The 24,619-nt window shown below is 37.0% G+C and overlaps 2 protein-coding genes across 5 annotated transcripts in view; both read left to right on the top strand.

Annotated features, from left to right (window-relative positions):
• LOC106174686 (sorting nexin-13) overlaps positions 1-15,768 on the top strand; it is a 38,501-nt gene extending 22,733 nt beyond the window's left edge. For 3 of the 4 annotated variants that reach the window (XM_087013438.1, XM_087013437.1, XM_087013436.1), the window contains exons 15-23: positions 148-483; positions 1,095-1,199; positions 4,772-4,882; positions 6,396-6,545; positions 6,926-6,985; positions 7,557-7,708; positions 7,958-8,026; positions 8,688-8,800; positions 9,416-15,768. In XM_087013438.1, coding sequence (XP_086869564.1) covers positions 148-483; positions 1,095-1,199; positions 4,772-4,882; positions 6,396-6,545; positions 6,926-6,985; positions 7,557-7,708; positions 7,958-8,026; positions 8,688-8,800; positions 9,416-9,726 — 1,407 coding nt within the window. In that variant the 3' untranslated portion in view covers positions 9,727-15,768. The remainder of the gene's footprint in view (positions 1-147; positions 484-1,094; positions 1,200-4,771; positions 4,883-6,395; positions 6,546-6,925; positions 6,986-7,556; positions 7,709-7,957; positions 8,027-8,687; positions 8,801-9,415) is intronic. The other variant, XR_015334548.1, reaches the window with a different exon arrangement.
• Positions 15,769-16,014: 246 nt separating this feature from the next.
• LOC106174676 (sorting nexin-13) lies at positions 16,015-22,872 on the top strand. The gene is made up of 3 exons (XM_013556335.3): positions 16,015-16,119; positions 16,437-16,924; positions 20,816-22,872. Exons 2-3 carry the CDS (start codon positions 16,864-16,866, stop codon positions 21,124-21,126), a joined length of 372 nt encoding a protein of 123 aa, XP_013411789.2. The 5' UTR covers positions 16,015-16,119; positions 16,437-16,863; the 3' UTR covers positions 21,127-22,872.
• Positions 22,873-24,619: the final 1,747 nt, after the last annotated feature.

Below are 24,619 nucleotides of genomic sequence, written 5' to 3'. Positions count from 1 at the left end.
AGACTGGTGAAAAGATGTAAAAAACAGGTATGTTTTTTCAAATTTGGCCATCTTTTGCATTTGGCAAAACTTAAATACGTTAACTTAATGCACTTATCCTGAGCAAGGACAAATTTTGATAGTATAATGATTGTTCTCTGCGTTCAGGTTTGTGAGATCCTGGAGGGAGACAACTATTACAAAGCCTTCAAGAAGAGCACAATCTATGTCAAACTGCTGGCCGAGCTGGACCTGCTTAACAAGGACGTGGAAGTGCCAGAGGCAGACGAACCTGCAGAGGCCACCATCTTGAACGATGAATTCCACTTGGAGGCCACAGTGATCAGCAGCGGAGTGATGAAGGAGGAGAAAGGGAACAAGTCATATGCTGTGTATTTTATTAGAGTGATGAAGAGGGAGAGGGCGGACGGTGAACCTGATATATGGGACTGTTACAGGAGATACAGCGACTTCCACGACCTCCATATGACTATCACTGATAAGGTGGGCAATACCTTGATTGTTATCATATATATTTATTAATTTGCTTGTTTTTATATTATTATTATTATTATTATTATTATTATTATTATTTTGATTGGATTGATGATGATGCAACACGACTTTTATGATATGCATATGTTGAGTGGATGTAAGTTTAGTGTGAACACCTTTTATGATAAGAATTAAAAATTAGACAAAAGAAAAAGTTAACTTTTTCTTCTTTTTTCAAGCCCAGAGCTTGGAGGGGGGGTGTTGAATGAACTGCCTTTTTTCTGTGAAAAAACCTGCTCTAGATTACATTTGATTTAGGTACTGTAACAGAAAGTTTTCATGATTCAGGGGCGGATCCAGAGATATTTTCTGACAGTCTTCCAAATTATCTTTGTTGATCCATCCTCCATTTTTGACCATCTTCTGACAGAAAATATTAGATGCCCGACAATGTAAACTTGAAAATCTGACCGTCTTCCGAAAGACCCAGAAGACGGCCTAAATCGCCCCTGTGATTAAAGGTTCAGTTTTTCAGAAAACGCCCCCCCCCCTTTTATAATTGCTGGCTACATGCCAGTATCTGTAGTATGATTTTCAATATTCATTTCCTTCTTTTGTAGTATCCATCTCTTGCTACCCTTAATTTTCCCAGTAAGAAGCTTATTGACAACTTGAAGGAAGAATTCTTGGAGAAGAGGAAGAAGGAACTGGATCATTATTTGCAGGTGCTCGTTTTTCACTTTAGTACTTCACACTTGAGTTCTTTAGCACTTTTATAAGACCCTAACAGGAATTGACTCGTTGAACATCCAAAGTACAGGCCTAAAACGTGCTTTAAAAACCATATATATATATATATTATGCTTACATGCATTTTTCCTATTTTTCACATTGCGCAAATTTGTCATTTTAACTATGGTTTGAAGGACACTAACAAAAATGCTGATTCAAAAATAAATTGTCAAAGACTATCCAAGAAATCAAATTTTGGTCGTTTTTATCATAAAATTATGCACTGATAAGCTGTTCAATTTAACTCTGAGAATGCCAGCACGTACTTAATACCCCGCCCTGCACTCAGTGTCTTGTAGTTTTTGTGTCTTAAAGTATCATATAAATGTTTTAATAGCAAAGTTTTCCTAAAATCATGAGAAAAGCACGGAGCACTTTGTGACCTGAAGTGACTGAGCATGTGTGTTTTTTGTGTGGGAGCAGGTCTGAAGTGAACCTAAAGTTTCATGATTAGATACTTGTGGGTTATACAGGGCCAGGTTATGTGATGCCAGGACAAGTATCCAGTGTGGCAGGTGCCAGTGTGGGGTGAAATCAAGGGGATGGAACTCCCAAGGCAAAAGCAATTTGAGTTTATTGTTATTCATGACGTTTTGTCTGCTTATTTCCTACAAATGAAGTTCTTACCAAACGTCCTAGAATTACCCACTATTTCTGATCATTTCCTGCTTTTGCACGTCTGATAAAATAACGGTATTTCTGACTATTTCTGACTACTACTGAATTCTGATTATATATATCAAAACATGATGAACATTTGTATTACACTGGATCCCTCAGGTGGACTTATCCACTCCTGTGTTACGTAGCTGATCTTAGTGAGCAAGTTTATTGGAATGTATTACTTAAAATGAAGCTAAAGCAATTCACTTGTTCATCATAGAGACCATTCCTGCACTAAATTGCTATCAATTAAAGCAGCTTAGATGTCTTGCACACCCACTGAAGCTGTTAGAGGGTTATTAACTATAATCATTTAGCAGCTTCAGTAGGCATGCCAGACATAAGCCATTTAAGCTAAAAGCAATTTAGCGAGATACCCCTGGGAGCTGGGTCAATCCAGTTAGATCAATCTAGGCATGGGAACCCAGTCATAAACACCAATCTACTATTAAGGCTTCATTCACATGCAATGTCTATTTTCTAAATTCTATTTTCTATTTGCGGTATGTCTTATGTTCACAGTCTGTGCCCTGAATATCCCGCGGCGTAATTACTGGCAGCGCGAGCCAGTTACTATAAGTTACTATAAGTAACTGGCTCGCGCTGCCAGTAATTACGCGGCGGGATATTCAGGGCACAGACCGTGATCATAAGATAGCGCGAATAGAAAATAGATTTTTAGAAAATAGACATTCCATGTGAACGAAGCCTAAGATTACTTTGAACACCTTTAAACAGTTTTGATAATGTTCTTTACAATATTGATGTCTGTTTAATCCATCTTGGAAGTAATGAGCACTAGATCATGGTGATTCATTGAATATAACAGTTTTTTAAAGCCTTGCAATGTCAGTTATTTCAGGTATATGTATGTACTGACAGTCCAAGGTTCTAGAATCTTAACGGCTCTGGTTGTGGACTAAACCAAAACCCAATTTGAAATTGAAGATCATTTCAGCAAAGTCTGATGTAATATAAGCCCAGTCAGGGCACCTAATTTAAAACATACTATGTCCAAACTTGTTGAAAATGTGTCAGTGTGGGTCACTTTGTCTGGGCATTTCTGATCATTTCTGACAGTTTGACAGTTGTCCCCATGCATCTAGTCGAATGGAGCCGAGATTAAATTACTGTGCCCCTGCAGGGACGACGTGTCTGGTTGAATGATTTAGTTACTTTGCCCCTGCAGGGACAATGGGTAGGGAGGTGTGTGAGAGGCAGAGAGACCATTACAGGATTAAGCGGTCTTCCTTTCATGTAGGGTCCGTCATATTTGAGCCTTGGACCAGTAGATACTCGGATCTTTTATTCTGAATGGTCCCATACTCAGTACTGGCCTCTGTTAAATCTGACCATTAATCCCCCCTTGCCCCACTCCTCCCCCCCCCCCCCCCCGCCCCCACCCCCCCCCTCCCCACCCCCTCCCTGCTCTTGATGCCCTGACTCTGGGATAGTTGCTTTCAAATCGACTATATAATGCCCACGAATTAAAATTTTACTTGTTAAGGGGAACCCACTTCTATTTCTGGCCATACATTGTAGATAACTATCTAAAAATAAATCACACTTCTTTTCCTGCATATGTGACTGCTATTTTGGCTTACAAACTGATTATTAGCCCATGTTATATTAAGGCACTAAGTGTAGGTGTTTCTAATTTTACTTACAGCTTTCTTGGAACTCCTTTTAATTTTACATATGTCAATTTAAAAAAAAAATTTGTACAGATGATTCCAAATTTGATTCTGCTTTAACCTCTTAATACAGCGTGTACTGAGTTCTTAGAAATACGGCGGGGTATTTTTTACTAGTAAGGGCTGTAATCTAGATTTGGCTCACAATTCTCAACTTGGGAATGGGTTATTCCAGGAAAGAAAAGTAACACCACACCGTAGCTTAGTTACAAAATCAAAACTCCCCTATGAGGACATTGTCTGGTCTGATTCAAGAAACTGACGTGACAGACAATGAGATCTTAAATATGCTTAATGAAGGTCATGTGCTTGTAATTACATCCATTTATGTGTTATTTAATTTCAAGGTGATTTTGGATTTTGTAATAAAATCAATCAAAAAAAATTGTTGTCTCACTCTAAATTAAGCATTTTCAAATGATTTGGTAAGGAAAATTTTGGCCAAAATTTAGTTTTGGGAAACAGTGAGTCAAATTTGTGTGGATTTATAAAGAAAAAAAAACATATCCTTTTGTGTAAGTATAAACATTATACCTTGCTACTGGCTTTCCAACAATACAGATAAATAGAACTTTTTAAATGATTTGAAATGTGAATAATATTTTTTTTTAATTCAAGATGTAACTGCACATGGCTGTGGTAATGTATATGGCAGCACATTAGTTTCTAATAGAAAAAGACAACACATATTTTTGATTTTGTGTGTTTGTTTCATTAAGTTTGGTGTACTAGTTAAGTTTGGTTTATTTATTGAGTAGTGGCAGATTTAGAGGGGGGGTCAGGGGGGTCCTGTCCCCCCCCCCCCTCGGTTTCTGAAAAATAAATCACACCAATATTCCCCTCTTGAAATTAGAATTTTGACTAGCTAGATTATAGTTCTAAACTGTACCAAAGGGCACTGTTTCTGTTTGCTCTCTGAAACACCAAAAATTGAGCAGGCCCCAAACTCCACACCAAGGGGGTGATTGTCAGATTCGCATCCGAGGCCTGTCGTTCCTGACCCCACCCTTCAAATAATCTTGGTTCCGCCCCTGTTAAGCTCAGTTAAACTATGAAGTCATAGGGTAGAAACAGGGGCCATCCCAAGGGCACCTGCTTTGAAAATTAATTAAACAATCGATTAATAACTTACTAATTATATTTGTCAGACTCTCCTGAACCGTGATGTGTTGGCCAACAACCGAGGTTTGCTCCAGCTGATCTACGGCTTCATGCAGCCAGGACTGTGGGAGAAAGGGAAGAGTGAGATGGCCAGAAAGGTGAGGGTCTCATATCTATAACTGAACATTTCATGTACTGGAAGGGCTGTGGGAAGAGTGACAGAACCTAGCCAGAAAGGTGTGGAGGAGGGTGGTGAGGGGGTCGTGGGAGAGGAGAGGTAGGGAGGGGGTAGAGGTAGAGTGGGAGGGGGTGGAGGAGGGTGATGAGAGGGTGGAGGGAGAGGAGAGGTAGGGAGGGGGTAGAGGTAGAGTGGTAGGGGGTGGAGGAGGTGTGGTGAGGAGGTGAAGGGAGAGGAGAGGTAGGGAGGGGGTAGAGGTAGAGTGGGAGGGGGTGGAGGAGGGTGATGAGGAGGTGGAGAGAGAGGAGAGGTAGGGAGGGGGTAGAGGTAGAGTGGGAGGGGGTGGAGGAGGGTGATGAGGAGGTGGAGGGAGAGGAGAGGTAGGGAGGGGGTAGAGGTAGAGTGGGAGGGGGTGGAGGAGGGTGATGAGGAGGTGGAGAGAGAGGAGAGGTAGGGAGGGGGTAGAGGTAGAGTGGGAGGGGGTGGAGGAGGGTGATGAGGAGGTGGAGGGAGAGGAGAGGTAGGGAGGGGGTAGAGGTAGAGTGGGAGGATGGGGAGGAGAGTGGTTAGGAGGTGGAGGGAGAGGAGAGGTAGGGAGGGGGTAGAGGTAGAGTGGGAGGGGGTGGAGGAGGGTGGTTAGGGGGTGGAGGGAGAGGAGATGTGGGGAGTGGGTAGAGGTAGAGTGGGAGGATGGGGAGGAGAGTGGTTAGGAGGTGGAGGGAGAGGAGAGGTAGGGAGGGGGTAGAGTTAGAGTGGGAGGGGGTGGAGGAGGGTGATGAGGAGGTGAAGGGAGAGGAGATGTGGGGAGGGGGTAGAGGTAGAGTGGGAGGATGGGGAGGAGAGTGGTTAGGAGGTGGAGGGAGAGGAGATGTGGGGAGGGGGTAGAGGTAGAGTGGGAGGATGGGGAGGAGAGTGGGAGGAGGTGAAGGGAGAGGAGATGTGGGGAGGGGGTAGAGGTAGAGTGGGAGGGGGTGGAGGAGGGTGGTGAGAGGGTGGAGGGAGAGGAGAGGTAGGGAGGGGGTAGAGGTAGAGTGGGAGGGGGTGGAGGAGGGTGGTGAGAGGGTGGAGGGAGAGGAGAGGAGAGGTAGGGAGGGGGTAGAGGTAGAGTGGGTGGGGGTGGAGGAGGGTGGTGAGAGAGTGGAGGGAGAGGAGAGGAGAGGTAGGGAGGGGGTAGAGGTAGAGTGGGAGGATGGGGAGGAGGGTGGTTAGGAGGTGGAGGGAGAGGAGAGGAGAGGTAGGGAGGGGGCAAAAGTAGAAGGGCAGGGGGTGGAGTAATCAAGATAGGGAGTGAAGGCAGGTGGACGAGAGGGAGATAGTTAAAAACTTACATTAAATGCAAACTGTACTTAAGGAAAAAAGGAAAAGAAACGTGACAAAAGGTAAAAGTAATATATTTTTGTCTAAGATATTACCATGCAGAGGATGAGAGCTACATAAAAATCTTATGATGTCAAATAATCATTTTTGAACAATGCCTTCATTTTTGTTTTAAGATGGACAGTATAGTGAATCCACTGAAGATGATGGGCAATGCAGTGAAATCTGTGCCAGACAACTTTGTAGATGGGATGATCAAGATGTCAGGCGGTATACGAGGGCTTCCCAAGGACTTGGTGGATGGTTTTGGAAAAATACTGAAAGGGGTGAGGTTATCAAAGATGAACTGTTTCCTAGTTTTATATAAATATTTGATGGTAAAGAGTGTGCTTTAATTTACAAGTTCTGTGTGAAGTAAGAGGTGTGACTTCCTAATAAGCCACTGGCAGGTTTTCTTAGTACGCTTTGAAAGATTGAACAAGTAGATAGCTCGGCTATTACAGAAGAGAGTTGGCTAAATGGAGATCCCTAAATGGAGGTTTGACATGGCCAATTAAACAGATTAAATTTGAATTGTTCAAACAGTTGGTAGCGAACTTGTGAACAGGAGCAAACCACTCCCACCTCTTCTGTGGTGTATCTTTTTAAAATGATATGAAAAAATCAATGTAACTCCCAACTTAAAATGTCTTTTTCATTGAGGTAGGTTGGTCCAGCAACAGAGAAGAGGGATTCACTGGAGGATTTAGATGGGTTAGACACATTAGTGAGTACAATATAGAAGGAGGAACTGAACATGGCAGTTGGGTGGTTATGCCAGTGTGTTACAAACAGTTTGGTAGTTATAGGATAGTGTGCTACATGTGATATTGTACAGGGTGTGAAAGTATGACAGTGTGTTAGGTGTGACAATGTGTTTGATGTGACAATGTGTTAGGTGTGACAGTATGTTAGGTGTGACAGTATGTTAGGTGTAACAGTGTTTTAGGTGTGGCAGTGTGTTAGGTGTAACAATGTGTTAGATGTGACAGTGTGTTTGATGTGACAATGTGTTAGATGTTACAGTGTCTTGTGTTCCCTGTAGTGGACGGTGTTATATGCGACCTTGCCTCAAAGTGCTACTTAATTATAATATTATAGAATCTGTGTAGGCAGATGGTATGATAAGCTATTTTAAATAGATCAAATGCTGGGACACAAGATTGGACAGTAAATATAATGGTTATAGTGTAAGCTACAACTAGGCAAAAGAAATCACCATGACCAATGCTGGTAGACATACTTAACATACTAGACTTCTGTTTATTTGGACATTAAAATAGACTTGTTTGTTTCAGGATGGTGAGGCAGACAACATCCCACTTCGTATCATGCTGCTTTTGATGGATGAAGTGTTTGATCTGAAAAGTAAAAATCAGTGGCTGAGACGCAGGATTGTGGCAGTGCTGAGACAGATCATCAAAATGGCCATGGGGGACTCCATTAACAGGTTTCATTCCCCCTCTCTTTTTCTCTCTCTCTATCTGTTTGTCTGTCTGTTTCTGATTTTTTTGTTTTCCATTTGACTCAGAGCAAAAATTGCTTAGTTAATATATAAAAAAAAATTCTTTAAGTTGTAAGGTGTTTTAGCCATTTTGGACATTTTTCACTTTTTTCTTCTGTTGAAGATATTTATCACAGGATAATAATAATAATAATAATAATAATAATAATAATAATTGTTATTATTATTATTTAGAAAAATTCTAGACCATGTAGAACTTATGACCTCAGCTGAGCAAGTAGCAGAATATGTGCAGCAATTCAGGTATGTATTCAATTATAACAGGTATATTAGAGCTATAAGTACATTTTTCACAAAATGGACAACCTAGATAAATAATGCTTCAATTTTTTTAATATTCTCTCTAATGTCAATTTCACATTTGTCATCTACTGATAATGTTTGTACTTCATGATCATAGATGAAAAATTTCTGACAGAGCTGCAGTACAAAACACCCCACCTTTTTTGTTTAAAATTGAGGCAATGTGCTTGACGGTAGATGTTGTTTCTTATGCCACACAATTTTAACTAAAGTATTAGATTAAAAAAGAAATAAAACATTGAATCCAAGCACAGGGATGGGTCAAGCAATAAAATTCCTGAGTAAGAGAAAATTGCTCTATACCCCAAGAAAATTCATTTTAGAAGCAATATCCCAGGGAGTGGCCCATTAAATTCCACTTTATGTAAAATCTTGGAAGTTTTCCGCAAATTAACACATCTGATAATCTTCAGGGATTGGTTTGTTATTGTAATGCACCTTAAATCCTCATCTAATTCCTTGGTTTAACACATCCAAGCAGGGACATTTTGTATCAGAATAGTGTTAATTCATATTACCTCATTCATTTTACGTCAAACATTTTAAGTTAGTCACATTTAATAATACAAATTATTAGGTGTGACAAATTTTGTTTATCCAGGGATTCCTTCTGGCCCAGTGGCATTTTAGCTGAACCAAGACCGGAAAGAGATCTTAATACCATGATGAGGACCAGGGTTATTACTAAAACAAAGATGTTAGGCGGAGTGGCAGGTGGGTTTGACTAAAATAAAGATCTCATTATTGGCAGGTGGTTCAGATTTAAATTAACTATTTTAAAGGAATGGTCTTAAAAATGAAATAAAATTATTTGCTGGAATAGTAAAATAAAAATGTTTGTTAGATTGATGGGATTTGTTTACCAAAAAAGGAAGGGATTTTGGTAGTGGACAGTGGATTTTACAGAAAGAGAGAGAGTGTTATAATTTTTTTCTTTCCAGTTTCTGCAGTATCAATACCAATTACTTCTTTTTATTAATTTCATATTTTATGCAAAAGCACAGATTCGATGTGAAAAAATTTACATCAAGCCAAATATGGGTTAATGCTTAATTTTACTGGAAAAGTGCTTAAGGAAAACCATTTGGTAATCAGTTAGCTTGGTTAGCAATTTTTACTTTCCATCTCAATTTTGATGTTATTAAGATTTTTCCAACTTTCTTTCACCAAGTTGTTCCATGAGGATGACCATTTTATCCTTACAAATTCTGCAGAAATTGGAAACCTTTAAGGTAAAATAGGTCATTTTTTGGACCACCCTGTATATTAATATCATGTCATGTCTCAGAAGTTTCATGTTCACTCATGAGAACTGGGTTACTATTTCAGATGAAGTACGCCACCTAGTGGGAAGTGAAACTACCAGAAAAGGGGTTTTCCGCGTGTTTGAGATGTTTCAGTACAAAGCTCTGAACCGTCGCCTGCTTTATGTCATAATGGAAGGAATGATGGAAACTTTGTTCCCTGACAACAAATTTCGTGACATTTTCCTAAAAATACACTCCAAGTCACCACGTGCTGCCAGCAGACTGGAAGAAAAGCGACTAGTTATGGAAGAAGAAGAAAGGGTGCGCTCAGAAAAAGAAAGGGCTAGATCAGAAAGCGCCGAGAGGACCAATAAGAAAAAGAAGGGAAAATGATTTTTCACAGAACTGAGATGTTCATGTTTTCTTGAAAAAAATTCTCTTACACTGATGTGGCTTGACTTGGGGGCCAGAAATGGAGATGATGCAATGAATGGAAGACAGTGATTCAAATTACTTAAAAAACTGACAATTTTTCAAGCTACATGCAGAAAAAATGAGCTCATTTAATTTCAAACAGATGCCCATTTCCTCAATGAATTGACACTAAAAAGAAATTAGTTTAGAAAGTGGTTGCACTGTTTGTAGATTAGAGTGAATAGGGCCTCAGTTATCAAAAGTTGTTACTTTGAGTTTTTTGGTATTGATATATCGGAACTGAAATAATTCAAGTCACGTGAAATTTTTTTTCTTGGAAATAGAATGGAAAACAGACTGATTAGATCCAACTGCAGTAAGAGAAATCAAAAACAAATTTGGATGTTTGTTATGAGCAAAGAGGAAATCTCTGAAAGAGTGGCGGAAGTATCACAGAGTTGGAGACAGGGGGAGGACTTCCCAGAAAAATTGGTCAGTGTAAACTTATGAGTACTAGGATGTAAAAATTACCTTTAATAAGAACGGGATAAAACAGACTATAAAGTTAACATATTTCAGGTGAGACAGAATTTCCTGTTTCTATGGACGAATATTACCTTTAATAAGAACGTGATAGAACAGAGTATAAACAGATTTCAGATGAGACAGAATTTCCTGTTTCTATGGACAGGTTTAACCTTTAATAAGAATGTGATAAAACTGAGTATAAATGGATTTCAGGTGAGACAGAATTTCCTGTTTCTCTGGACCCTTATTATGCTTTTATGTGAATATATCTGCAATCACCTTTTTGCCCGTGTTGTCACTGTACATTTTCTGGATATTTTTCTCATAAGTGGAAAAGCTATCAGTTAATGCATAAACTTACATCAATTATTTATGTAGGAATACATTGAAAGTTTTTGGGTCATATTCCTTTTTTTTTTAAGTCTGGCTTTTTTTATTGTCAATTTTTCATTTCACAAATTGTCATTTTACAGATGTGAGTTTGGATGTGCATTAACTGCTCTTGTAACATTGTCATTATAAACATGATTTAAAGATTGTCTTACTTATTGATTTTAAAACTTGAAGGAATAATTCACAGGACTTATAGCTCAGATTTATGAATCAGCAAGATTTTAAAATAGAGCTGTTTGTAGATTAGAGAGAAAAGGGCCTCAGTGATCAAGAGATGTTACTTTTATTTGAGTTTTTTTATATAAATATATCATAACTGCAATAATTCAAGGAGAATAATTCAGGAGAAATTTTTACTGGGAAATGTTATGGAATCCAGATTGATTAGATCTAACTGCAGAAAGAGAAACTGAAAGCAAATTTGGATGTTTGTTATGAGCAGAGAGGATATCTCTGAAAGAGTAGCGGAAGTGTCACAGAGGAACCATTTCCCAGAAAAATTGGTTAGTGGAAATTTATATAGGATGTAAAGATTACCTTTATTAAGATTGTGATAAAACACGGTAGGATTTCAGGGATTTCAGGCAAGACAGAATTTCCTGTTTTTTATAGACAGAAATTTTGTTTCAATGTGACTGCATATGTAATCACTTTAGTCCTTGCCCCTGGTGTCACTGTATATTTTCCTGATATTTTTCTCATAATTATCATAAGTGGAAAAGCTTTCAGTTAATGCATAAACTTACATCAATTATTTATGTAGGAATGCGTTAAAGGTTTTTTGGGTTATATTCCTTTTCTTGAAGTCATGCTTTTTTATTGTCAATTTTTCATTTTTCACAAAATATCATATTACGGATGTGACTTCTAAGGTGTGCATTGCTCTTGTAACACTGTCATTATAAACATGATTTAAAGATTGTCTCACTTATTGTTTTTAAAACTTGAAGGAATTATTCAAAGGACTTAAAGCTCGGGTTTGTGAATCAGCAAGACTGGATTTTTTCTTGAAGTAAAGCAGTTTTTTTTTCTTATGAAAGTTTCATTTTTCACATTTAGGCATTTGCCAAATGACTAAAAACTCCCAGGGGTCTGAAGCCCTGTGCTATTTACATTTTCTGAGTATTTATTATTGACTATTTGACAGTTTTTAAGCCTGTTGTAATGAGGTGTATTCAGAATTAACATCCCAATGAATGTCTTTGAGATAGTGTCAAATAACAGGAGAACAGTTATAGTCGGCCTCAATTTTTCCTCTTCCATGGTTGCTTTTTGTAATTATATAAAGCTTATTATGTACAGACACAGATGTGTCTGTACATATAGCCATCATCTGCGTCTGTCGTCGTCGCCGTCGTGCACTTTTACCGATAACACGATAAGTAGAAAACTGTTTTTCCTTTTGGCTTGAAACTTTCAGAACTGATGAATATTCATAATACGCAGGTTAAGTTCGAAAATCAACATGATCGGGCCATTTTTAGGGAAGTTATGCTGTTTTTTCACTTTTTTCAGCATATATGCAGCACCGATAACACGATAAGTGGAAAACCATTTTACTTTTTTGATTGAAACTTACAAAACTGATGAATATTCATAATACGCAGGTCAAGTTCGAAAATCAGCATGATCAGGTCATTTTTAGGGAAGTTACGCTGTTTTTTCACTTTTTTCAACATATATGCAACACTGATAACACAATATAAGAAAAACAGATAGGCCAATTGTCATTTTACTCCCAGGAGTAGTCAAACTTACTAAAACGCAGGTTGAGTTCGAAAATCAGCATAATCGGGCCTTTATTTTAGAAGTTATGCGGTTTTTTCACATTTCCTCAGATTCAATTCTTAGGCATGTTAACAGTCTCATTATTTAACTAATAAGATACATAAATGTGTTTGTTTGATATTTCCTGCATCTTTACAACATTGTTAGTTGATTATGTAAAAATGATGGTAAACCTGTCATCGTGTATTGTGTAATAAAGTGTCAAAAATGGAAATAAACTCATATCATTGCAGTTTGTCAGATTCAATCATCCACTATGTTCAGAATCTCAGAATGGAGGAAATTGGACATTTAACACTGTTCTATTGATATTTTTCCAATCTCATCAATTTTCTTAGTTGGACATATAAAAATGGCAGTAAAATATTTATTTTGTTTTATGTTTAAAAAGTGTTAAAAATGGAAATAAACCCATTTCAGAACAGTGCTGTCTTGTTTACATTTTGGCATTTTTAAGACATGACTTTGAAGTCCCATGAGCCTGCAGACCTTTGCTAGTCACATTTTCTGAATGTTCATGTTACTAATATTCTATTATTAAAAATTGATGGTCATTATGCTGTTAAACATTATGTAATATTGCATCAAAATTTGAAGAAACCCCTATTTTGGGCACTGCTCCCATGATGACCATTTAAGAAAAACCATGTCACTTACTGTATTCAAACTTACAGGAAAGAAACATGGGGCTAAAATACAGCTTCAGTAGGCAATGCAGTCTGTTTGGTAATTTTTTCTGGCAGTTAAACAGTTTTTTGTGAAAATTTAATTTTTCACATATTGGCATTTTCAAGGTGTGACTCTGTAGTTCCATGAGCCTGCAGACCTTTGCTTGTCACATTTTCTGAATGTTCATGTTACTAATATTCTATTATTAAAAATTGATGGTCATTATGCTGTTAAACATTATGTAATATTGCATCAAAATTTGAAGAAACCCCTATTTTGGGCACTGCTCCCATGATGACCATTTAAGAAAAATCATGTCAATTACTGTTTTCAAACTTACAGGAAAGAAACATGGGTCTAAAATACAGCTTCAGTAGGCAATGCAGTCTGTTTGGTAATTTTTTCTGGCAATTAAACAGTTTTTTGTGAAAATTTAATTTTTCACTTATTGGCGTTTCAAGGTGTGACTTTGAAGTTCCATGATCCTGAAGACCTTTGCTTGTCACGTTTTCTGAATGTCCATGTTACTAATATTCTATTATAAAAAATTGATGGTCATTATGCTGTTAAGCATTATGTAATGTTGAATCAAAATAGAAGAAAACACAATTTTTGGTGCTGCTGCCATGATGACCATTATGGGAAAACTGTGTCACTTATGACTGTCAAACCTTTAAAAAAGAAACACTGGACTAAAATGCAGAATGAGTTGGAAAAGCAGTCTAATTGGCTTCTTTTTCTGGAAGTTATACATTTGAGTGAAATATTCATTATCTTTTTGGCATATTCATTGTGGGACTCGGAGCTCCCATGGACATGAAGCCGAATGGTAATCAAATTTTCTACATGTACATGCTATTTATAGTCAATAATCGAAAATTGGTGATAATTATTCTATAATTTATTATGTAATGTTACATCAAAATTGACAACATTCTTTTTGCACTGCTACTGCAAACATTCTGAAAAGAAAACTGTGTTACTTATTATTATTTTTAACTTACAAGTATGATTTTTAGGATTGGCATGCAGTTCAAATTAGAAAGCCAGGTCAATTGGGTTATCATTTATTATTGAATTTATGCAATTTTGTGTGAAATTTTCATTTTTCTCATTCTGGCACTTTCTAAGTAAAAACTTGAACTCTGATGGGCCTGAAGCCTTATGCTTTTACTTTCATTGGTGTTACCTGTTGTGTATAATTAAAATTTGATGTTGACTGTGCAGTAAAACATAATGTATTATTGCATCAGAATTGGTAGTCTCCTATTTTGTACATTATTGTTTTGTGCTTTTCTTAAGATGTGACTTATGGGCCTGAAAGACCTTTGAGAGGTTCAGTCTGTTAATATCCCTTGGGTATCACTTAGCTAAAGTCTGAGTTATAAAATCATTTGCCTAATTGATAGGCCATTAAATTTGCCTAATCGATAGGCCATTAAACTCCCAAAAGTTAAGCTCTCTGCTAGATTAATAATAAGGAATCAGTGATAATTATGCAGGTTATTATATATATATATAATCGAAGATTAAAAGTTTGAATAGCAGCTTCATTGGAATTATATTTACCTCAGGCTCTGCCAAGGAGGCTATATTTTCACCCCTGTTTGTCTGTCATCAACATAACTCAAAAAGTTATGGACCGATTTTGCTGAAATTTTCAGGAACTGTCAGAATTGGGCCAAAGAGGACAATGATTAGTTTTTAGTGGTGGTCTTTCTCAATAATCAATCAATAATCAATAATAATCAACAATTGCTGCCTTGGCAGAGGTCTGCATTCTCGGTGGTTTTCTAGTTTTGTTATGTTTTCCTTTACAATTTTTTCTCAAACACTTGCATTTGTGACTTTTAGCTCTCATCCGCTCAAGGCTCTGCACATTTTCTGTATTTCCACATAAGCAATTGTATTGTTTTTTATGTCTTTAAACATTATGTAATATTATTTTATGCACTGTCATCATTTTTCAGATATTGAGACTTTCATCATGTGACTTTGGTCTCTCATTGTCCTGAAACTGTAATCTTATTGAAGGGGTGGATTGAGACCATCTTGTGGGTCTTCCGGAAGACAGTCAGGTTATTAAGTTTATATTGACTGGTATCTATTTTTTTCTGTTGGAAGACCATCAAAATGGAGGATGGATCAACATAGATACTTTGGAATACTGTCAGAAAATATCTCAGGGTCCACCCCTGTTATTGACCATGTTACCTGTTGTGCATGATTAAAATTCAGTGTTGACTGACAGTACTATTATATATATATAACCATTATTTATTATTGCATCAAAATTGACAAAATGACCTTTTTTGCATCTTTATTTTGTTTTTTTGTCTGTACATTTGACAGCTTTGCTGCCTTCTTATATCTCAACAAATGAAATCATTCCTTGAACTAAAAAGCACATGCTTTCTGAAAAAAAGTGACACATATATTTCTGAAATTTTAATTTTGAATAGAATTTGGATAGACTCAATTCGATAAAATTGTTTGTCATCATTTGCTGATGAAATTTCAAGCTGTGGATGGTGACTGATATGGGAACAAATACATGATGTTAAAGATGAAAATGAACACAATTGGGCACTGTGCAATTAAACCTTCTGGTAGATGGAATAAAATTTGATTTTAAAATGACAATTTAGTTCTTGCTTCTCGCATTAGTGTAACTGCCCGCGATATTCTTATTTATTTATTTTTATTTGAGTTTCTGTGTTTACTTATGCGAAGTACATTTTCCGTTCTTTCTCTGTTTTCTCTTTCTCTCTCTCTCTCTCTCTCTCTCTCTCGCTCTACTAATTATAACGTTACAGGCCACCGCACTTACCTAACCGCACAGTCACATGCCTGTACCACACCCTGCACTGAACAGTTTTCATTTCACAGCGTATATAAGGCCTCCCTATTTCTTTTTGCTCACTTCAATTTCTTACACAGAACGATAAGGGTACTCTAACGACACCATTTTAGCACACCCAGTCAGAGGAAAAGGTAATTATTTCAATGATAACGTAAACTTCTCTGGCTTTGGGTATTTCAACGTTTCTATCTATCCTTTTATAACGATATTAGCACACTTGGTCGGGGATAAGGCAAATTATTTCAACGCTAAAATAACGTAAACTTCTCCGGCTTTGGGTCTTTGCAACGTTTCCGTCTATCCTTTTTTCTTACACTTTCGTATGTACTTCGTGTAAATTTGTTATCAATTTTTAGGTTATTTTGTATTTTAATTTGTTATCAATATTTCTTTACTTATCGCTACATTTTTTGTTTTGTTATTTATTATGTTTTATTTTTTCTTTCAGTTTTACGTTTGAATTCAATAAATTCAACCAGTAAAGGAGACTTCCCTTTTTGACTGAGTGCAGCTACAATTAGTAACAATCATTTTACAGCACTGATTTCAACTCATTTGGTCTTGTGCATCGTATGAGTAAATAGACGATTTTAGAAGATTTTTGCTCAATGAATACCACAATAATACGTAACAGAGACGGGAAAGCATTGTCCTCTCCAGCTAATGCAGAAACGGGTGAACATTGGGCAGTTACAAAGAAAAATGCAGCTATATGGATAGTTCCCAAAAAATGCAAGCGGGAAGAAAAAAAACTTTTTAAAATTAAAATTCTTTATTGTTGGGATAAAAGCTGTTATAAATATGAAGTTCAACATGAATTTGTAATCAACATCGACTGGACATGAATGAGCACATCGGTATAAGATGGAAAAGAGATGGAGATGGAAAAAGCTCATGGAGAAATGCACCGTGTTGTATTGGACTCTCTTTACTCAGGTATATTGCGATTTATAAAAAGTTTGGTAGTTTGTTTTTTGTTGAGAGTTATCAGACAACAAATAATCTATATACGTTTGAGTAAAAGTGAATTAGCATATAACGGATAAGGATGTTATAATACCATATTAGTTTATCATAATGCGAAAAACAGCGATCAAAATATTTTTTTATATTTTCTTAAATTCTTTAATCATTTGTTGTTGTATTAAGGGCCATTAACCGATCAAGGTGACAGAAAAACGTGGGTATTTCCTGTTATTGTAAAAATCATTATTGCAGTTTTCAGTAAATAATTAGTCACCACTTACGGTTTATCATGGTACTGTGTGTAGCATCTCTTTAATTGTGTTCAGGACATGCACCGTGTAAGTTACAATTAAATTAAGGTTTTAGGACCGACTGAAACTGTGACACTTTCGGCTGATTGGGTGACACAAACACATCCCTGATATACCACCGCCGCGCGCTACCCACCCCAACCACCCAAAAGAGAGAGAGAGAGAAAAGAAGGAAAGAAAGAAAAAGAAAACGAACACAAGAATGACCACGCTATTGAATAATCTACAATTTATTTCTTATCAAAAATATATGCACAACTTTAATGATGTTAGGCAAGATGACTGTAATGGTGGCTAACTGTACGATTATATCGCGTAAAAGAATGACAGAATACAAATCTTGCGAACGAAACGTTATCTGAGCTTTAAATACTAAGTGCATGGGGCGTTAAACGCGCTGGTCTTCCTTATAAAAGTTAGTGATTGATACCATTCCTTGAGGTACAGTGTGTGATTTTCATTCCAGGTAACTGTTTACTGAATGTTTATGGCATATATGTATATTTTTGTTTAATCAGCTTAATTTTCTGCTACGGTAGGTAGGCCTACATGCAGCGAACAGTCACTAACATATGTATCTAATTTACAATTTCATCTTGTTGCATACAAACGCTTTCTCCGACTTCTTTTGATGGCGAAAACTGGCGCTAACACGCAACGCAGCAAAGGATGGATTTTCTTCTTATATGTTATAGCTGGTTTAAAAACGACAATATCTGCCTCCGCGACGTGGCGCTCAATTATGTCTGAGACGTCACTTACACCATCTGCGTGTCTGTGGGAGTCTTTAAAGAGTTGTTCAATGTCCGCCAGTTGGTTGTTCACTGCTTCGATATACATCTCTGGGTTGCCGCCCTCAACGCCCGTGCGAATATCGCTGGTGAAAGTTTTGTCAGGTTCTGCAAAAAGAAAATCTTGAATTTTGTCGGATGGATGCCTGCTGCTGGCTTGTATATCAAGTTGACGTTCCAGGCGCTTTTTGTAGTTAAACTCGTGGGTCTGGTATGAGCGGTAGAAATCGGTGATCGTTTCGTGAAGATGGCGACGCACTGCCTGAACTTGGGCCGTAAATATGCGCTGCTCCACTGCGTGGCTCGGCAGCTTCCTCTGCTGGTCGAACCCAGAGCTTTCTACCTGGTACAATCTGTTCATTACAAACCTGGCAATAGCCAATATATCTGCATTGCTGTCAAAAAGTTTGGCTCTCAGCTCCCCAACACCAAATGCGCTTTCTTCTATTTCGCCGTGAAGTAGTTTGATCGCAGCTACGGCTTCGTCAAGATGAGCGATGCTCGTGCCTATTTCGGAGATACGATATAAAAGACTCATGATACGGGCACATTTCTCTTGGCCATTGCTCTGTTCGACTTCGTCTGCGGCATGGTCGGTATCTTTGATGATTTCCATTTGACTACGATGGTTTGCGCCAAGTGAGCTAACTCCTTCCATCTCAAGCCTTGGTTTCTTGTGCAAGACCGGCAATCGAACGTTGACAATATTTACTCTTCGGAAGTCTCAGGTAGTGCTGATTTCTGAAACTGTATGCTGCAGCTGCTCGTTGGAACTCCTTTTTAAGTAGCACTGTTTTGTTAGAGGTGCTAATTGATTACTCAGTAACCTAATCAACAGTGTTGAGGCATGTAATTCTAATTAACCGCAGCTATTTTCAAAAGAAAAGAGAGAATAATTTTTCGAATCCAATCTCAGAAGCTGAATCTTTTTTGAGGTCTTTGTTAATCAATTAAAGACCGATTTTGAAGTATTAAGGAAATAATGAGGATATAAAGTTTTTTATTACCTTTGGCAGTATAGCATTATACTAAATTAATGTATAGACGTGTATTTGCATTGCAGTCATAGAATCCAAGAATGGCCACATAAGGGCTACCCTACTGGTAAAGATTGACTACTACTCTCGTAACCATAGGATCATATCCGAATATACAGATGGAGCAAGTGAAACGTCGTTTACCGATATGAATTTATTTAATTTATCATATTTTATTCATTGATGGCAGAAACATTGAAAATTAACGATTTATTCCCCCTTGCCCCTCTATCTTCCGCATGGTCCTCAGGGTGTATGAAAGCCAGCAAGATCTTGGCAGTAGGATCTAATTAGTGTGATACTTGAAGAGTGTGAAATTAACATATTTGAAACAATGATAATTATGAAATCAGGGATTTGAAGAAACCCTTAGGGGGCAAATCTGTTTGTACATGCATATGTGCATGGTGAACACAGGTAGTTCTATTCGACGCAAACGCACAAAATGCCCGTGTTTAACGTTTTCATTTCTCAGTCTCCTTGGGTAGCCTTTATCAGCTTGGAATGTCTGTATTATACGGGGCACAGAGCTGCAGTACAAAACACCCCGCCGTGTTTTGTGTGAAAAATGAGGCAATGTGGTTGACTCACTTTTGGCTAGGCAATTTCAACTAAACTATGCAAAATGGATTGAAATATTGAGTACGAGGAAGGGTCAAGTACTTAAAACTCCTGAGTTAGGATAAATTGCTCTTTACCCCAGGAAATTCGTTTTCCAAGGAAAATCTCAGGTAGTGACCCATTAAATTCCTCTTTACGTAAATTCTTCAAAGTTTTGTTCAAATGAATGCTTCTGGTAATCCTCAGTGCTTGATTTGTACCAGTAATTATAATGCACATTAAAGCCTTATCTAATTCTATGGTTTAACACATCCAAGCAGGGACATTCCGTGTTAAAAAAAGTGTTTTTCAAATTCATTTTACCTTATTCATTTTACGTCAAACATTTTAAGTAAATCGCACTTAATAATACAAATTATTAGTTGTGACATGTTCCAAAAAAAAAAAGGGATATTTTGGTAGTGGACATTGGATTTTACAGAAATTCAAGTGTTTATAGGGATGACCTGTGGATGGAATTAAATTTCATGAGATAGAGTGTTATATTTTTCCTTTTTTACTTATGCTATATCAGAGCTTATCTACTGTCGACAAATGCATTTCATAGCAGACCATAAACCTACTATGTAGCAATGTTTGCGAACATCAGGCCCGTAGCCAGCAAATTCAAAAGGGGGGTTCTTATTCTGAAAAAGTGGACCTTTTACAATAAAACTTATGTGTATCTAGATAAAATTTTACCTAAAATGGACCTTTTCCTGACAAAAGGGGCGGTTCTTTCGAACCCCCCGAACCCCCCTGGCTACGGGCCTTAACATGGTGCATTGTCCTGGTTTGGGAAAGAATGTATGCATGGAATGCAACACCCCACATTTGCAAGTCTCGTAATTTTTAACCACATGTACTTATATTATAGCTTTCATGGTAAATTTTTTTTAAATTGACAAATTTTACTTTCCATCTCAAATTTGGTATAATTAAGATATTTCCAACTTTCTTTCACCGAGCTGTTCCATAAGGATGACCATTTTATCCTTACAAATTCTGCAGAAATTGGAAACCTTTAAGGTAAAGTAGGTCACTTTTTATGGACCACCCTGTATATTAATATCAAGTCATGTCTCAGAAGTTTCACTCTTGAGAACTCGGTTACTATTTCAGATGAAGTACGCCACCTAGTGGGCAGTGAAACCACCAGAAAAGGGGTTTTCCGCGTGTTTGAGATGTTTCAGTACAAAGCTCTGAACCGTCGTCTGCTTTATGTCATAATGGAAGGAATGATGGAAACTTTGTTCCCTGACAACAAATTTCGTGACATTTTCCTGAAAATACACTCCAAGTCACCACGTGCTGCCAGCAGATTGGAAGAAAAGCGACTAGTTATGGAAGAAGAAGAAAGGGTGCGCTCAGAAAAAGAAAGGGCAAGATCAGAAAGTGCAGAGAGGACCAATAAAAAAAAGAAAGGGAAATGATTTTTCACAGAACTGAGTTCTTCATGTTTTCTTGTAAAAATTTCTCTTACACTGACGTGGCTTGACTTGGAGGCCAGAAATGGAGATGGTGCAATGAATGGAAGACAGTGATTCAAATTACTTAAAAAAACTGACAAATATTTAAAAGTTCAAGCAAAATGCAGAAAAAATGAATTCATTTCATTACAAACAGATGCCCATTTCCTCAATGAATTGACACTTTTAAGATATGTTTAAAAAGTGGTTGAGCTGTTTGTAGATTAGAGAGAATAGGTGATCAAAAGTTGTTACTGATCAAAAGTTGTTACTTTAAATTTTTTTATTAATATATCAGAACTGAAATAATTCAAGTGGGGTGATTTTTTTTTCTTAGAAATATAATGGAAAACAGATTAATTAGATACAACTGCAGCAAGAGAAATCCAAAACAAATTTGGATGTTTGCTATGAGCAAAGAGGATATGTCTGAAAGAGTGGTAGAAATATCACAGAAGTGGAGACAGTGGGAGGATTTCCCAGAACAATTGGTCAGTGTAGATTTATGAGTACTAGGATGTAAAAATTACCTTTAATAAGAACGTGATAAAACAGAGTATAAAGTTAACGTATTTCAGGTGAGACAGATTTTCCTGTTTTTATGGACAGATATTACCTTTAATAAGAATGTGATAAAACGGAGTATAAACGGATTTCAGATTAGACAGAATTTCCTGTTTCTCTGGACCCTTATTATGTTTTTATGTGAATGCATCTGTACTCACCTTTTTGCCTTTGGTGTCACTGTACACTTTCTGGGTATTTTTCTCATAATCATCATAAGTGGAAAACCATCAATAAATTAAGTAGGAATGCATTGAAGTTTTTTTGGGGGGTTATATTCCTTTTCTTGAAGTCTTGCTTTTTTTATTGTCAATTTTTCATTTTTCACAAAATGTCATTTTACAGATGTGAGTTTGGATGTGCATTGCTCTTTTAACACTGTCATTATATTGTTTTTAAAACTTGAAGGAATGATTCACAGGACTAATAGCTCGAGTTTATGAATCAGCAAGATTGGATTTTTTTCTTGAAGTAAAGCAGTCTTTCTTTTTCTTGTGAAAGTTTCGTTTTTCACATATCGGCAGTTTCGAAGTGACATTAAACTCCCATGTGTCTGGAGCCCTGTGTTATTTACATTTTCTGAATATCCATAGTAACACAGTACTAGTAGTGCATAACTGAAATAGGTGGTGATTATTCATAACATGTAATTTTGAAAAACAAAATGAGGAAAAATTTTTCATAAACAGTCACCTCTGAATTGTTTTTCTTCTGTCACCATTTGATTTATTATCTCTTTTTTAGGCCTTGTGTAATGAGGTTGATTCAGAATCCCAAATGAATGTGAGCAGTTATAATCGGCCTCAGTTTTTCCTTTTCCATGGTCGCTTTTTGTAATATAAAGATTTATTTTATATCTGAACAAGTGAATCATTCCTTGAACTAAAAACCACATGCTTTGTTCAAGAAAGGTACATACATTTCTAAAATACTTGGATAAAATTCAAAAGTTTTGAATTTTTTAATTCGATAGAAATATTTGCTGTCATTACTTGATGAAATTTCAAGCCTGGTGACTGATATGGAAAAAAGAAATTTCAAGCCTGGTGACTGATATGGAAAAAAAGACGTGTTAAAGTTGAAAATGAACACGATTGGGCACTGTGCAATGGTAGATGGAAATAAAATTTGATTTCAAAACGACAATTTAGTTGTTGCTTCTTCTCGCGCTAGTAACAATCATATCACAGCGCTGATATCTGCTCAGTTGGTCTTGTGCATCGTATGAGTAAATAGACGATTTTAGACGAGTTTTGCTCAATAAATACCACAATAAAACGTATCGGAGAAGAGAAAGCATTGTCCTCTCCAGCTAATGCAGAAACGGGTGAACATTGGGCAGTTACAAAGAAAAATGCAGCTTTATGGATAGTTCCCAAAAATCCAATTGAGAAGAAAAAAAAACTTTTTAAAATTAAAATTCTTTATTGTTGGGATAAAAGCTGGGATAAATATGAAGTTCAACATGAATTTGTAATCAACATCAATTGGACATGTATGAGCACATCGGTATAAGATGGAAAAGAGATGGAGATGGAAAAAGCTCATGGAGAAATGCACCATGTTGTATTGGACTCTCTTTACTCAGGTATAGGCATATCAATCCATTGCAATTTATAAAAAGTTTGGTAGTTTGTTTTTTGTTGAGAGTTATCAGACGATAAATAATCTATATATGTTTGAGTAAAAGGGAATTAGCATATAACGGATAAGGACGTTATAATACCATATTAGTTTACCATTATGCGAAAAAACGGCGATCAAAATTAGTTTATAGGCTTCTGTGGCGTATATATATTTTATATTTTCTTAAATTCGTTAATCGTTTGTTGTTGTTTTGAGGGCCATTAACCGATCAAGGTGACAGAAAAGCGTGGGTATTTCCTGTTATTGTAAAAATCATTAATACAGTTCTGAGTGCATTTCAGTAAATAATTAGTCACCACTTAAGGTTTATTACGGTACTTTGTGTAGCATCTCTTTAATTATGTTCAGGACATGCACCATGTAAATTACAATTAAATCAGGGTTCTAAAAACGACTGAAACTTTGACACTTTCGGCTGATTGAGTGACACAAACACATATCTGGTATACCTTCGCCACGCGCTACCCACCCCACCCACCCAATAGAGAGAGAGAGAGAGAGAGAGAGAGAGAGAAAGAATGAAGAAGATAACGAACAAAAGAATGACCACGCTATTGAATAATCTACAATTTATTTTTTTATCAAAAATATATGTACATCTTTAATGATGTTAGGTGACATGACTATAATGGTGGCTAACTGTACGATTATATCGCGTAACAATGACAGAATACAAATCTTGCGAACGAAACGTTATCTGAGCTTTAAATACTAAGTGCATGGGACGTTAAACGCGCTGGTCTTCCTTACAGAAGTTAATGATTGATACTATTCATTGAGGTACAGTGTGTGATTTTCATTCCAGGTAACTGTTTACTGAATGTTTATGGCATATATGTATTTTTTGTTCAATCAGCTTAATTTTCTGCTACGGTAGGTACATGCACCGAACAGTCACTAACATATATATCTAATTTACAATTTCATCTTGTTGCATACAAAGGCTTTCTTCGACTTCTTTTGATGGCGAAAACTGGCGCTAACACGCAACTCAACAAAGGATGGATTTTCTTCTTATATGTTATAGCTGGTTTAAAAACGACAATATCAGCCTCTGCGACGTGGCGCTCAATTATTTCTGAAATGTCACTTACGCCAGCCGCGTGTCTGTGCGAGTCTTTGAAGAGTTGTTCAATGTCCGCCAGTTGGTTGTTTACTGCTTCGATATACATCTCTGGGTTGCCGCCCTCAACGCCCGTGCGAATTTCGCTGGTGAAAGTTTTGTCAGGTTCTGCAAAGAGAAAAT

This window comes from Lingula anatina, chromosome 5 (genome assembly GCF_051362555.1).
Source record: "Lingula anatina isolate TDL-2025a chromosome 5, LinAna3.0, whole genome shotgun sequence".
Lineage (NCBI taxonomy): Eukaryota > Metazoa > Brachiopoda > Lingulata > Lingulida > Lingulidae > Lingula > Lingula anatina.
Note: the sequence above shows the minus strand (reverse complement) of the source record. Positions and strands in the feature narration are given on the sequence as shown.